The sequence below is a fragment of the Amia ocellicauda genome, chromosome 11 (genome assembly GCF_036373705.1).
Source record: "Amia ocellicauda isolate fAmiCal2 chromosome 11, fAmiCal2.hap1, whole genome shotgun sequence".
NCBI classification, from domain to species: domain Eukaryota; kingdom Metazoa; phylum Chordata; class Actinopteri; order Amiiformes; family Amiidae; genus Amia; species Amia ocellicauda.
This window is the reverse complement of record NC_089860.1, coordinates 20,710,764-20,727,265: the sequence shown is the minus strand read 5'-3', so window position 1 is coordinate 20,727,265 and position 16,502 is coordinate 20,710,764. Positions and strand designations below refer to the sequence as shown.

The window sequence follows — 16,502 nt, the reverse complement described above, 5'->3', positions numbered from 1 at the left end:
GCAAGCACTGTTGAACTTGACTGTTGGTGCATCCACCCCCCACCCGCCTGCTTATCACAGCAAAGATACAAAAAAAAAAAAAAAAAAATGGAACCTGAAAAATAAATCAAAGCAAATAACCACACTAAAAGTATATATAAATCAAAACACATGAAGCAACTTTAGAACTGTATAAAATAATTTATTAAATTAACAAACATACAGGAAAAAGGATGATACAGAAAATGTAAACAATGTTGACATAGCAAAAAATAAAAAATGCTTTACTTTGTTAAGATTACAGGACACTATTGCAGAGAACATAAAAACAGAACAAGTATTAATTGTTAGTGATTCAATGTTAAGGACGAGGTCTGCATGCAAGGCCTGCTTACAACCATCCCAGAAAATCTCTAGTGTCAATCACTTACTGTACAAAAAATAAAGAAAAAACTTAAATTGCAAGTTGAAGGTGGATATCTGCACTCCAGCTTACACCTAGTTTACATTTCTTTTCAAATATAATGAAGCACTTTTTTGTTGTTTGTTGGTTTTCAAAGCAAGGGTAACTTTTGTTTAACAACTATGCTTAAATACTTGCATTTGCAAAGTATGTAATTTGTGACTCAGAACACAAAACTATATAATCATCTAATCATCTACATAATCCTCAGATTCTTTTTTCACAGTCATATTTAGCTTGATTCTATTCAGTTAAAGATTAGTGTCATAATCTATTTCATGTGTATTTAATAATCACAAAACAGAAAGATACAAATACAATTATCTGTACATATAGTGTGTAGCACAAAGAGCATATTCATATACTTCAGCAAGATCCCCTCACTAACTTATCCTAACCCCCCGGTTTTGGACAACTTTATAGGTTTAAATTCATGAGACAGGCTGAGCAATACTGTAATATTAAGACTATTCAGTTGTTGCTATTTTTTTTAATTCTTAGGAAATATGCAACACAGATGTCTCCTCAACAGACAAAAGGCTACATATTCAACAGTCTTATTAATTATATTTTAGAATACTGAAGGTGCTTAATGCAAAAACACTTTTGCCATTTTGTTCTGTAACAGGTTGTTGTTACGACTTGTTTTCTTCAGGTGTTCTCTATCAGAAGTATGTCTTATTGCAGGAGGGATTCGATTACAGCTTCAGGCTTTGAAGACCGTTTTCTGAAACAAACAGCTTTGTATTAATGGTAGTCCAAATGGACCTGTAACACTCAAAACAGCTGCAAGTTACACTGTGCTATACCCGATTTCCGTGTACATTTTCTTTATCTGCTATAGCACACTGCAACCCGGCTACAGAAATTCAATGGTGGTCCCTGAGACTGGCATTTCAGGTATCAGAAAGTGGTCTGATAACCCCAGTCAAAATGAAACCAAATAAATAACTAATTTAAAAACTGGAAAGAAAATAACCCCCTTTCTTTCCAGTTACTATCCAGATGCCGATTAACTCTTTAAACCACTCAAACTACAAAATAACACTATGTGTAATCTTACATGACGCTACCGGACTACTTTCTTGACTACATCATGGTTCGTTTTGATTTTATAACACTACAGTCATTCACGAAAACCACACACATGATCTAGAAGATCTAAGCCCACACTCAGAAACACTTTGAAAACCATTCAAATTAGGATGCATGCACTTCCATGTCACATCTTAGCTTCTAGTATTATCCTCACTGATACACATCATAGTGCAAAACCTTATTCACCTCCTGCCAGTTTTAGGCCTGGACTTTCCACTTTTTGACGTCCTTGGTCTTTCCAACTTCATCAAAGACTGCCTTAGGCTTTCCTCAGTGTAGGCCAGGTACACATGAGACAGATCGACCTCAAATGGCTACAATTGAGAAAGAGAGACTAGGTTAATTCCAATTTTAATTCATATCAATATACTCAGTATATATATTAAAAATAATAATAATCTGGACAATAATGTAGAAACAAAGAACATTTAAAAGCCGATAGTGGATTGGCTTACGTCCTTCTCGGTCTTGTCCGGTACTGGCGTTTGTTTCCTCATGTTATTTCCAGTGTATGCAACGCATTTCTGTAAAGAAAGAACAGAGGTTTTAATATCCTTTCCACTATGTAAAGGGGGGTGTTGTCCACAGGCACACTGGACCTCACACACACGTTCAAACACACATGGGATAAAGGCCTTCTACTTACCAGCTGCCATTCTCCAATGTCTTCGTTCCAATGCACATAGTTCTCGATCATCTCCTGAGAAGGCAAAAAAACAAAAGACATCCAGGTATTTATTTACTCATTGTTTTATACGTAAAAACAACAGATTTCTAAACCTGATAAATCAGCATCTACATTTGCTTGTTATCAATGGGAGAGACCTCATTCAAGTACTATCTAGTCATTCAGGGTTCTCAGTGATCTCAATCATTATTAGTTTACTTGGCACTAATCTAGCACTACAAGGGTGTTGTTTTTTCACATGGGGTACAAATAAAAGTCTACAAATCTCCAACTCTCCATCCCAACCATTTACTCACACAGAGAGAAAGTAAAACAGATACCACACTATATTTCAATGTGCCTTGAACTGGGAATGACCAGGGGTTTGGTATTGACCTGATAATCTTGGGGTATGAAGTTGTCAATAATCAACATCTGGAGGCGAAGCTCCCGGCTCAACTGTCTGATATTCTCCAGCAGCCCCTCGAGCTCCCGCTGGTGCTCCTGCTGTAGATCAGCCATCTGGGACGAGAACAGAGACACAGACGCTCAGAGCTCGGCGTCGCCACACTCTGTGGGTGCATGTTGATTTCCAAAGGCAGCACCACTCTTAGAGTATATTACCTGATTCCTGAGTATCTAACAGTTGCTTGTTATTTATACAGCCCTAAGACACTCATGTGCAGTTTTTAAACTCTTAGCAAAGCAAGGCAGAAAAATAAAGTATAAAACTTTCAGGCAGTGATATGGACTAAGCATCCAGTTTGTTTGATGCCCTTCCCACTGCCTTTTACCTCTGATTTGGCCACCATCAACATGGTCCAAACTTTCTTCAGTTTCTTGGTCTTCCCTTGGGCTTCCTCTTGTAAGCTTGTGTACTTCTCCTCAATATCAAGACGCTCTTGCTACTCCGAGAAAAACAAAGTTTTACAGGGTACGCATGCAATGATCAAATCGATACTACCAACACCCTAAAACAATGTAAACATTTATTTTACAGAGGCACTGGAATGAAAAACAAAATGGTTACCTCCTTCTCCTCCAGCTCTCGCCGTAGTTGCTCGGCTCGCTTCCGTCTCTCTTCCAGCTCATTGTTGGACTCTTCCAGGAGCTTCTCTTGCTCTTCGGCTTTAGCCAGCAGGTCTACACCCCCTACGATCACCTTCTTCTCCAGAGCAGAGAGCTTTTCCAACAGAAGGTGATGTTCCTGCCTTTGATTAAAAAGATGTGATGCGATTCAATAATGATTATTATTATTAACAAATAATGAGATGCAGCTGACTGGTCTCAATGACCAAGAGATTTTGCTGTGATCTGTGATCACACAGTGACACACACTGCCTTTCCTTCAGAGGTGAACATATATGATTTCCTGAGTATACTGGAGATAATGGTTCTTATTTTGTCAGTGAGAGAAACAAACACTAAATACAACATTTTAGGGCATAAACCATTACTGTGATGAGGTAAAAGTGACAGGGAAACTGCATTTAAAATGACTTCAGAGATTATCTCCAACACCCAAGGTCCAGTGGAATTAATTTATTGGGATGCACTGCAGTTTCTACAATGCTCAAGAGATGGCGGCGTTCCTTACTGGGCTTTAAGCAGGTCTTTCTCCCTCTTCTCCAGCTCTGCCCTGGCCTTGTTCCTCTCTTCTTCCTCCATGTCTAGTTTAGCTTCTAAGGCCTTTTTCTCCTCCTCAATCTTGGCCTGCATTTCCACCATCTTGTCAGGTGAGACCTTCTTCTTCCCTACAATCACATTTAAATACAAAGAACAAACAATACCCAATGCCTTATTAGAGGTGGGAATAAAAACACCATTCTCCTTCAGTATTTTTAATTAAATGCAAAGTTTCAGGAGCAAAGTTTCAGCTCTCTGGTGCACATCAACAAAGACACTGACAGTATTGTATCACTAATTCACATTCTATGCCCATTAGCAGGAGGAAAAAGCATGTCATCAAACATAATAATGCAGGCTCATGCAAGGGTTAGCACTGATATAGATCAACTTTTAATACTCTTTAATTTATGTTTGACATTAGATTTTAAAATCATCTGCTACCAACTCATAATGGTTTCAAAATTACACAGTTTACATAAAACAAGTGAACACAATGCTTGCAATAAAGAATGAGTCACATCTGCCCTTTCAAGCATCTATTTAATCTGATGCCTTTTAAAAGCTAGAGGTGCTTTCAATGACTCACATACTGAAGTACAGCCGATTGAAACACAGGCAAGTTATTGTCGGGAATGAAGGGGTGGGTGGGGGATATGTTCAGTAGGATGTTGTTACAGTGCTAGATGCAGAAATTGTCAATTTCAGCCTGATTGAAAGCTGCCAGTATTCTGCTATTGTAACAACTGTAAATTGAGGGGGGAGGAATAAGTTCATTAAACCAACCTGTTTGGTCTTGCATTAAGAAGGAGAAATTAGCAAGGCAGAGAGGCAGCATTTGCATCAAGAAAAGAGAAAAAGAAGAAAAACAAATTAATTCTTGATCTGAAAACTCAGGATAAAGACCCATATAGCATGTATGATCGATAATAACAAACCAAAACAGGAAAAGCCTCCAAAATAATGTAGGCGTGAACCATATGAGAGACACGTCACACAACATAAAAACGGTGCAATGTGCAATGAGGTGGAAACAAAATGTTTAACTGAAGAACTGTTCCTAAACTATCCCTTTCCCACTTTTAATTTTGAAAAAGATTTCCAACGTTTTACATGATTACACTGTTAGTGTCCTTACAAAACAAAACAAATGCAATTATGGATGCAGTTGGTCTTGAGAATCACCCAAAACAGATTTAGTTTCAGTCTGGCACTAGTTTTATATCATTCAGGAAACTGAACATATAGAGCTAATACGTTTCATCTTATCTACAAACTTTCAATATCTGCTGAAATAACAGACTTCAAACTCATTAGAATACCTCTTCCTGAATTCCATGCCCATCGAAGATAATTCATACACACATGAGAAATTAGACAATGAGAGACAAAACAGCGACATGTAGAACAGTGTTCAGTGACAAGGACATGCATTAAAAGGGGAAGAGCCAGGAGCAGTGCATGCATCTGGTTTGTTCTTTTGAGCTGTTGTTTTAGACTGTTCAGGGAGCAAAATAATACAGGGAGAGCCTCTGTTTGAAAAGATGACCAAAGCAGAAGGGGAAAAACAAGGGAAACTAAAGAGGAGTTGGTTTGTCTTTGGAAACAGCTCCCACTCACTAGTCTGGGATTTCTCCAGAGAGTTTTGAATAACAGAACAGGCTGAGTCTGAGCTACTGCTGCTGCTACTGCCTGCAAAAGAGAGAGACACGCTCCAGAGCAACCAAGCAAGGACAGGACTGAGCAGAAAGCAGAGAACAGGGCAGACTCCGGGAACCAGGACAGGTGCTTCATGTTCATATGCAAATCTGTGTGTCCTGCGCTATGCTGATCATACAGCTTCGGCAAACCGAGGCCACTATCAGTCGCCAGGGCAGGTTCGGCACAGATAGGCCACAGTCAAAGCACTTGCAGGCTTGTCGGTGGCTCAGCATATGCCAGTTAAACCCCTGCAATTATTCGAACCTGTAAATGTGAGGTCTAACAGGTTTGAAAGCTGTTGCCTACTCTCCCAATGATATTGATATAGACAACACTCAATGAAAAATAGCATAAATGGATTTATAAAACACTGGTGAACCCAATCAACTATTTTGTCATTGCTTAATAGATACTTTAAAGCTTTGGCTTTACATTTTGTGATATTGCTTTCATAAGTGTATTGACAGATAATTAGGCTTGGCTGTGGGTAAGCTAATTTCTAATGCTGGATGATATTTTACACAGAAAGATGAGAACAGTGGCATCTGATCACAGAAAGACATTTTAAATCACAGGAAACATGAAGAATTAATTCAATTGAATGAAGTACAATATTTCATTTTCAGGATAAGGAAACCCTTTTCATCGAGTGACTCACTGAGCATGAGGTACATTTTTGATTCCTATGGAAATTGATATCTTGCCATTTTTGTTATTTATTTAGTGCTTTACAATAGACTTCCTTTTGCAACTGCTGGCTTACAATAATTAATAGTTTAAAGTTATCCTCAGTTACTCTAAACGTTTTACCACCGGAAGGTATTCAAGTCTTATCCTTTTTTGGTACAAACGGATAAAGAAATTACTAAAAAGACACGGTCAACATTTATCCTTGTAATCTATCATATGAACGCAAAGGAAGTGATAAACCACAGTTGTGCTCAAGATGTATACTAAAAAGACACAGTTTTGATTAGGAGATTCCTTTGCCGAACATGGCAGAAACCCAAACGCTGCAAAATCGCCAGCATACAATGCACTCTGACACAAGCATTTTAAACTGAACACCGTCCGGAGTTCATTGAACAGTGGAGATTGTGGAAATGGAGGTAAACCGCATTCTTGAAGATGCAGCATACAGCCTAGGAAAAATAAATAAAAAATCTGTTTCTCCTCTAACTGAAAGAGAGCCCTGTGCTGGGCATCCATACCTCTGCGCTTCCTTCTTTTCTCCCCTCCTTCCCCATCGTACTCTTCCATTTCGTCAGACCCACTGCCTTCAGAGCCAGATATCTCTTCCCCTGGAAAATGACACCATAACAGAGTTTAAAAAGGCTTTCTGAGCAAACAGACATGGTTTGAAGCCAATGTTTACTTTTAACATGTTTGTTTAAAAGATTTAGCCTAGAGGTACTTTAAGGCATCACATCAAAATTAATACTTCTGAGAAGAAGAAATTAAAGTGATGGATTTAAGAATTACAACGTTTTCCATGAAGTACAAGAACATTTCTGTTTTGTGAATTAATTGCTATAGGATTCAGATCTCTCCAGTCCCTGACAGAAATGTACTTTTGTTTGTAAGCTTTTAACTAAATAATTCTCAGTCATCATTTTCAACATCTGCAATGAGTTTTCACTAGCTCTAGGCTGCCATCTAGCTACTGCTTAATTACATAATGATCACTGTCATAAAATTAAAAATATCTATACCTTCTTCTAATTTTTTCTTTAGTTCTTCGATCTCTTTTTGGAATTGGCGTAGTAAGGCATCCTTGGGGTCCTCATTAATTCTAGCTTTGTTCTTAATATTCTTTGCACGGTTTGCATATCGTAAAGTGCTGATGGTCTCATCATAGTTGTAGTCCGCTGGCCCAATGTTGGCACACTACAGAGAGAGGCAAGGGAAGAATGGTGTGATAATCAATGAGCTGATGAGGGTAAAGGACAATTTAAAAACACAATGTGGAACGAGCACGAAAATAAGGATTGTTTTGCCTGTGTTTTACCTTGATTTTCGATCTGTTCTGTAAGCCTAGCTATTTGTCCCGTTTGCCCATGATTTGACTAGACTGTGATGTAATGCGTGTTTAAGTGAATCTCTGATCATTGAGAAAACTAAATATGAAAGTAAGAAAGTTATGGGTTAACAAATAATCACTGCTTGGGGGGGAGCGGGGGCACAGTACTGTTACCATCATGGTCTTTGAATTTCCTCCCAGAGAGTCCTGCAGCAGGCGGGTGAGCTTGGAGTTCCTGTAGGGGACATGGGTACTCTTTCCATCGACCAACGCAGAAATAACGTTGCCCAGAGTGGAGAGGGAGAGGTTGATTTTGGTGGCTTCTTTCAGACGCTGCCCCGTAGCTCCAGTCTTCCCTTGCCTCTCTGAACCCTGTGGGTTGAAACAACGCGTTTTGAGTTAGCAGGACCCACAATGGATCAAATCAACCAAAAACACATTCAAGGTATTTGATGGGAGGGTGCAGTTCTTACAGCAAGATCCACAAGGTGCAGCTTTCCCATCCGCACGTGTTGGTTTCCGTCCACGCCTTTCTCGCTGCACTCGATCGTGATGGTGAAGATGGCATGGGAACGAGAGCTGTGTTCGTTCATATTCGTGGCTCCAACGGATCCTGAAAGGATTAGACTGAGGGCTTAAAACAAATGATCACTTCACCCAGTTTTTACATTTTTTTTCAACCAGTCTGTGACTATTGATCTGTAGTTTTGGGGATTTTAACTAAAATGACAAATTATTGAAAGGTATAATCCAAAATAATCATAGTACTGAAAACACTGACTCTATAACAGTGCCATATCCACGTCTATGAATTTGAGTTTTCTTTTGGTCACTTATTTGATGCTTCCAGCAAAAGCATCTTAAACCAGAAAAATATAGATTTAAAAAAACTAAAATAGAAATCCTTACGGTTCTTATGCCCCAGTGTCATGATTCTATCCATGTCATCTGCGTTGTTCACAACATATCCAGACAGATCCTTAATGTACACGCCCACATCCGGCCTTTCCTTAACCTGATTAACAGGAAAAATTAAAATGAGTTCAAGACTGTTTACAATTGTACTGTTAAATGCAATAGACAACTGCAGACTCCCACTTCCAAGGATTAGAATGATGACTGTGATTCAAATCCACATGTTCAGATGCAACATTTGATTTACTATGGAGATGTTTTTTCCTTACCTCCAGTCTTTGTGTCTGATCTTTTCCCAGCAGGTCTTTCACTTCCTCATTATAAATTTCCAGATAGGAAACTCTTACCAAGAACCTGAAGGGCAGATACCGGTTATTTGTCACTGTCCTCTTTAGGCTTCCGGTAACATTCTCTCACAGCACTACGTCAGAAACTTAGTAAAATCATCACTGCTATTGTATTAAAAAAAGTAGTCATTCCTAGTTAATCTGTAAATTAAGTAAATAAATATATTGTTTCTCCATCCATTTCTCACCTAGTATCACCTTCTGCTTTCGCAATGTGGCCAAAGACATGGGCGAATGAATTGGGAATGATCCCGCGGAGTTCAGGCACTGCTCTTACTCCTTCCATTGTAAAAGTCTTCCCAGTCCCAGTCTGTCCGTATGCGAATATTGTTCCTAAAATTAGGAATGAAATTCAATATATTTTTTAAGGGACAGAAACTTATTTCCTTGTGTATCCCAAATGGCAACAGTAAGATTTCTATAAATTAGGTTACATCACACGTATCTGCCCAGGCCTTTGCTTAATGCGTGTGTTAATCTTCAACTACGTGAAAGTGAGGATCTACAGGGGGCTTACTGGTTACATTTCTTATCAGTGTACACACACATACCTTTAGGATTCACAACACCTCAATCTACTCACCATTGTATCCTTCCAACACTGAGTCGATGATGGGTCGAGCTGTTAAATTGTACACATCAAGCTGCTTGCTCTCAGGTCCAAACACAGTATCGAATGTGAATGTTTTGGGAGGTTCGTTAGGGGAATCGATTTTATTGACAGTGATGGTACCACGGATCTCATCCACGCTGACCGCCTGCTTGTGCCCCATCATCTTCTCCTTTTGGTTCATGGGCCGACATCTTACCACCACCTTGACGTTGTCACTGATCTCAGACTTCTCAGGTTTATCCACCTTGTTACTCTGTGAAAACAGGAAGAAATTATACATTGTAAGTCACATACGCAGCCAATCAGAGCACAAGCATTTCACAAAAATCCTATACCTCTTATCTTGTGTATAAAATGGCATCCCATGTAGAGAATTATCAACATTTAAAAATGTGTCATTTACCAACGTTTCAGGACACTTAAATACTAATGGTGCAAGTTTCAGAGGCTGTGCATTTGCTTTTAATGGTTTCATGAAAACAAAGCAGATCGGCTAGTGTAGTTAAGTTACAGTGGATCCTGGACCAAAACATGTTTAGACAGAGAGAAAGGGGGTTGATAGTTAAATTGAAATAAAATAAACATTTATTTCACTGTTAAAGCATGTGATTTATCAATTGGTGATGTGAAGGGTGTGCAATCTTTGCATAACGGTCTTCTCACCCAAAATGCACAAGATTACATATCTTATAAAATAAGACACCCTTCACATGACCTGCTAACCTATAGACATTTGCTGCTTGAATATATGCTTGGAATAACTAGAATAGATAGAATAAGAAATGAATGGATCTGAGAACAACCCAAAATGTGACATAATTGAAAGTGTGAAAATGTTCAAATGACAATGTCCAAGACAAATTTCAAGAAGAACAGTTCAAAGACGGACAAAGGAACCTATTTAATGGATACCAGCAGATGAAAGACCTATAAGGCAATCACAAAGAAGATGGGAAGATGAAATCATGCACTTTGCAGGCGTGACATGGAAGCTGTGTATAGAAACACATGAAATCATCTTGGGGAGGCCTTCATCAGACAGTGGATCGATATAGGCTGATGGTGACGATAGATATATACAAATATATATATATATATATATGACACACAAACACAATCCATCGCACTGTAAGAAGTTATTCAGGCTCTCATGACAGTTATGTGGTTAAGATTAAATCCGGCAACCAACTTCAATGAATGATGTCACAGAAACTAAATGTGTCCAAGTGAAAAGAAAGATAAGCACTTCCAGGTGCACTGTTTTTGGGCCAACCGAAATTCCGATCTTTCATTTTAACAAACAAATACATTATTTGGTTGTTTTAAAACGTAGCTGATCAAAACCTGGGGATGCGAATGACTATTCACAAACAGGGGGGCGAATCGATTGCTCTGATGACGCTATGAATGTGCGGTTACGTAGTACACAGCTTTTTGCATAAATATTGCTTATCCACATCACGGCCTGTATGTTTGTTTTCCGAGGTCAAAGAAGATGATCATAGAAACTGTTACTAGCTGTCAAAATTACGTCTTTTGCAAAATTACAAACAAAGCCTGCACACCTCAACACAGTCTGTGCGAGGCAATGACCTAAGCGTTTTGCTTGTACAATAATCCAAAACGATGCGTATATATTTACTATAAAAATTGCCCGTAATCTGGTGAACATAATCACACTCGGTTATGAATATTAATGAACAAGGTACCACCTAGAGCAGACATGCATATCATCTCTGACAATTGCCACAAGTAGGGCTACAGACAAGTAAACGGAACGGACATTTTGGTGGAACAATTGGTGCCATTAGTCCTGCTAATTGTCACGTTTTTCTGCCTGTAAACAATGCGTTATAAAAGCCGACCCCTGGGCATCTTTTCCGCTAATGACGTAGCCTCCCATAGCAACGCCAGCAATGCCGCATAGACAGGGAGGAACCAGCGCAAAGACTGCACACCAACACAAAAACATGTCAATAACACACATTTCCTACCGGCATTTTCATGGATTACAATTACAATCCCCAACCAGGCGCTGGCAGAATAGGTTTGCATTCACTGTTAAAAGAAACCGGCTTCAATGTGACAATGAATTTTGAACATTAAAAATACGATCGTTTACAGATTCACAAAGCCCCATCTAAGTGACCAGCATCTTTTTCTCCTACCGGGGACTTACTGGGCATGCGCAGTTTCTTCTACTTTGCCCGATTACCACAGACAGACACATGTATTATCCAATGAGAGACAGAAGGATCAAGCACAACCCAATCAACTTAACGTGAACGTTTGTGTACGTCATTTAACGACGAGACTAGCTGACCAATAAAGAAAAACCGTAGAAGGAAGACAAACCAATCGAAGCAAATGGAAGGCTGACCCACGACGAGAGACCATAGACATCAAATAGCTCTAGATACTCTATTTGTCTGTACTGTGCCGCTGAGCAGGATTTCGGTCGGCCATCTTGGGTGAGAATAACTTAAATGATGATTTGCTGACAAATCAATCAAAGCAAAGCAATTGTCAATAAAGGCAACACAAATACAGTATACACCACATTCAGTCAGTTCGTTCTTGTCAATTAGGTCACATGTTTTCATCAACATCATACTAGATGTTTTCCCACAGAATGCAGGGAGGATGAAATCTCCTTGCATGGTGCAGCCCTCTGCAGTGACTGCCAGCCAGCCAGCATTCATTGCATCTAGGAGAGACATCTGGTCATGTGGACAGAAATCCTAAACGTTCTGCCTCCAAGCAGAGAAGAATTCCTCGACTGGATTGAGAAAAGGAGAGCACGGAGGGAGACATTGCATCACCATGGGTGGGCTGCAAACCATTCAGTAACCTGATGGTAGTGGTGGAAAGCAACATTGTCACAATATGATGAAGAAGCGGGCCCCACCATCCCTCTTTCTTTAGGCAATAACACTCTCTGCTGAAATGCGTAAGGAATTGTGAGTAGATGTTCTGTATCTTATGGGCCAATTGTAGGAATGTGGCAAAGAATAGACATATTGATGTGTGCTTCCCTTTGCATATTTATGGTGGGCCTCTTAACAATGGGGTTCCTCCCTCATCTCCTTACTTTTGAAAGGTTGAAGGCGGCTTCACACTCATACACTGTAGTAATGTTTGGGGTGCTGCGCTGCCCAGCCTCTCGCACACATGCAAAAGAGGTTCACATTCATGGGAGTAATTTGTAGTAGAAGTGACCAAATATTTTAATTTTAAGCATTTGCATTATGTGTGAAATGACTTAGGGTTTTGCAAAATAATAATAATAATAATAATAATAATAATAATAATTTTGTGTTCATTAGGTTAAGATGGAGATCAAGTTGACCCCAGTTTCATTAAAAGTGTCTTAGCAATCGAGGAAAACTGTAATTTAATTAGTTAACATGGCCAAAACAAAAACAATACAAATAAATGTATTATATATATTATTTGTTACCTTGAACTAGGATGTATGACTTTTATTATATATTAACTGTATATTTCACCTATGTACTTCTGTAATATTGAAACTAATTGTATTGCACTATTGTATCGCTCTTGTATCCTGTAAGTCACCCTGGATAAGGGCGTCTGCCAGTAAATTATTATTATTATTATTATTATTATTATTATTATTATTATTATTATTATTATTAAGAAGAAGTAGAAGAAGAAGAAGATGTTTGATGTATACAGTATATATATATATATATATATATATATATATATATACCTCTAAATACAAAAGTGTACTGCTATGTAAAACCATCAGGTGGCGCTTTAACATGACAAGAATCAACGAGTAGTAATATATTTCTCTGCACAATGCTTGAATAGAATGCATGGTACAGTTATACTGAAACGTTCGACTACACTTACATTAAATTGTACGAAACAAAGAATGAATAGTATCATGTGTTTCATTAAAATAAAAATTGGCTTTAAAATCCTTCACTGACCTCCTCTGCTTCAGTACAGTCCAAAGGCCGCATGTGTAAATTCACATTTGTATTTCTTCCTTGTTCAATTCAGGAGTTTTATTTGTATAGGTACAATTCTGGAAACACTATTAACATTGTTTTTAACAGGCTAATGATGATGCTTTTCACATGTGCATGATGATGTGTGTTTGAGTAGTTTCCTCGATGTTGTTACAGTAATGTGCAGAATGGTTGTGGTGTTTATTGGTGTGAACCAATACCTTATTTTGAGTTGAAAAGTCACAGAGAAATAAAATCAATAAACTACACACTATTTTACTTTCTCTGGTCAAAACAAATGATCAGCGAAGCATGTCTCTTGCGGTCTCACAACCGTTGATGAGTGGAAAGTGGAAATTGCTTTTTATATGTGAGGTTAGGCCTTATTTCTTGTACTTTGTTAAGAATTGAATCTGAAATGATCTTCCTTGGATGCAAAGAGTAGTTTCCCAACAGGATGTTCGTATAGTTTCACTCTAGTGGGCAATCTGATTAATTTCATGCCTGCCAAGAGAGCAGCATTTAATCTAAACTGATCTGACATGTTTTTTAGGTAGATGTAAATTTTGTATACGCAACGGAAAGAAGGATTATTTTTTAAATAAATGACTAGGCTTGTGATCAAAAATAAATCATCATAAAAGTGTATTGACGTGGTTTAGACCAAGACAAACAGGGTTTCACACATGAATTATGTCGCATTTTTGAAAACTGTTGCTTCAGTGTCTGCTCTGAGAAATGCAAAAGGAGCTTTAAAGGCTCCATGGTTCAGATAAAAAAACACAAATAGTGTCTGTCTCATATGAGCAATGAGTTCAGGGTTAGTTTCATGTAAGACACAGACACTGACAAACACTGTTTCTTCCTCAAAACAGTGGAATCAAAACCAGGGAAGAGAATCACACCTTCAATTGCGCATTATTCATGCCAGACGGATATAATAAAATAATAATGAGGTACAGCCTTTAGGCCGTATAAAGAGGTCTTACATGCGACTGATAATCATGAAGCTTTGGTGATTTCATTTGATCTGGGTGAGCTGTATTTAAAGGCTCGGCTAATTGAGCTCTGGGACATTGACATTTTGTCAGCTTTTCTGAGCCTGTGGTAGAGGTTTGATGGTAAATTTGAAATTTTGCCCCAGGCTGTCTGCAGGGCCAAGGCCGTAAAAGTGGTAGCAGCATCTGCTGAGGGAGACCCGGAGGTCCTGTGCAGACGGCTGTTCTTTTTCCTCTGGCAGGTTCAAAGCTAGTTTGCAGTAAACATCATCAAGGCTAATCTACAGCGAACAATCACCTATATTATTTCTTTGGTCAGCAATATTTTTTTTAGTTGAGTTTTTTTTTAATTTATGAAGTGAAAGTTTTTTCACTCTTAAAGAATAAGTATCTCCTGTTACTAAATTAAAAACATACCTTGAAGAGAATTTCCTCAGGAAATAAAATTAGACCAAGATATTCTGAATAAAATTGTTTATCTTTTTCAGATAGAGGGTGTAACAAACAAAGGGAATCTGTGCTTCTAGCATGTATATTTATTTTTTATGGTTTGTATGAATCCTTAAAGTATTTTCCCAAGGTAATCACAACAATATCAGTATTTCTAAGTCAATTGCTCTTGTTTCTGAGGGCATTCTTATAATAGAGAACTAATACATAATACATGTTTTGTATAATACTCTTGAAGCAAATGAATTAAGCAGGATGAAGCCTCCATGAGCCAATGGATGTTACTTGTCCTTTATGCTTTTCTTTCCCCTTGATCCTGTTTCAGGAGGGTGTCACTCAAATATATGGCATTGAGAATCAGACCTAAGACATATTTGTTCTGTAGTGATTTAGTTGAAGAGAAGTTTAAAACTACCGTTTGTGTACAAGGGAGATGAAATCCACTCTGGATTATAGTTGGATGTACTTTGGTCATACTCCTTCAGTCATACAGGGAGAGTGAGGCTTTGTGATCATAAGTCTTTGATGTTGCTGCATAGGAGATGTAAAATATGTATTTCAGGTTGGCCCTTATCATGAGAAATTACATAAAGCAAGTTACTTTAGAAAGGACTGTTTGTAGTGTTGAATTCATTATATTTGTGAAACAACATACTGATGTACTGTAGTCAAAATAATAATATTGTAAAATACATATGCATCAGACAGACATTTTGTTAAGTTATGAAGTAAAAGGTTGAATTAAGATATTTTGCAGCAATTTACAAAAAATGTACTATATATTTTTTGTTGCAATATTAAAATATGGACTTTTAACTACTCAGACACAGAACTGTCATTTGAAATTGAACGATTGAAAGAATTCTGTCAGACTTGATCTAAAGTACTTGCATCCATTGAGCAGACAAACAGCATCTAATGTTGTTTTATTAATGATTTCTTGAGAATGGAAATTTATTTTTTAAAGCATCGATCTTCAATGATTTAACAAACAGTCTCTTCCGCTTATGTTTACAAAGAAAATTAATTCAAGTCAGCATCATGGTTATTATCTGAGACACTAAGTGACAATTGAATGTTAGCAAGTGGAAATCCACGATAGGATGTGGAACTGTGGCCGTTGTTTTTGACGTGGGGCGATTTAGAAATGCATGACAATGAATCAAATCTTGTCTCATGCTTGATTCAATTTTAAATCAAAAATGTAATGCAACAGAAGTTTTGGGGGTGGCTGACATATACAGTGTAAGTAAGTAGTATATTTGAAATTGATCTCTTTCAGATCCTTGAAAGGTGAAGTGCTTCTGCTTTTTGTGTTTCCATTTCCAAGACCAGTCCTGTTGGACCAGACTGCGAAGAGACCAAAGGAGCACATTCTGAACTAATGACTGTGCATACATTATGTAGAATGAACTTACGTGTCCGCTACTCCCTCCCCCATACAACCCCCAAAACCCCAGCCCCCATCTCAACAGGGGGGCTCGGCTGGAGGTGCTGATGAATGGAAATATTTCTTGACACCCTGCCTTTCTTTAGTGTTCATTATAAAGATTAGAGAAAAGATCTAGTGCACATCTAAAGACAGCAGACTGCACAGGGAGATTAATATTTATTTGCACTTCAATACTGTTAACTATCCTAA

General features: G+C 38.2%; 1 protein-coding gene across 1 annotated transcript; it reads right to left on the bottom strand.

Moving 5' to 3' along the window:
- Positions 1-160: 160 nt before the first annotated feature.
- kif3a (kinesin family member 3A) lies at positions 161-11,593 on the bottom strand. The gene is made up of 17 exons (XM_066716868.1): positions 11,424-11,593; positions 9,400-9,682; positions 9,005-9,149; positions 8,739-8,823; positions 8,464-8,569; positions 8,028-8,167; positions 7,729-7,926; positions 7,247-7,421; positions 6,746-6,835; positions 3,805-3,961; positions 3,238-3,418; positions 3,002-3,112; positions 2,604-2,729; positions 2,187-2,240; positions 1,996-2,064; positions 1,727-1,854; positions 161-1,169 (listed from the first exon to the last, which is right to left on the bottom strand). The coding sequence occupies exons 1-17, from the start codon at positions 11,433-11,435 to the stop codon at positions 1,121-1,123; spliced, it is 2,109 nt and encodes a 702-aa protein (XP_066572965.1). The 5' UTR covers positions 11,436-11,593; the 3' UTR covers positions 161-1,120.
- Between the last annotated feature and the right edge of the window lie 4,909 nt (positions 11,594-16,502).

Excerpts from the sequence above, each read along its gene's own strand:
- kif3a (XM_066716868.1), bottom strand. Across the intron at positions 3,962-6,745 it reads GAAAAGAAGGAAGCGCAGAG|GGAAGAAGAAGGTCTCACCT; the intron begins GTATGGATGCCC and ends ATGTGATTGTAG. Across the intron at positions 2,241-2,603 it reads TCATACCCCAAGATTATCAG|GAGATGATCGAGAACTATGT; the intron begins GTCAATACCAAA and ends TTGCCTTCTCAG.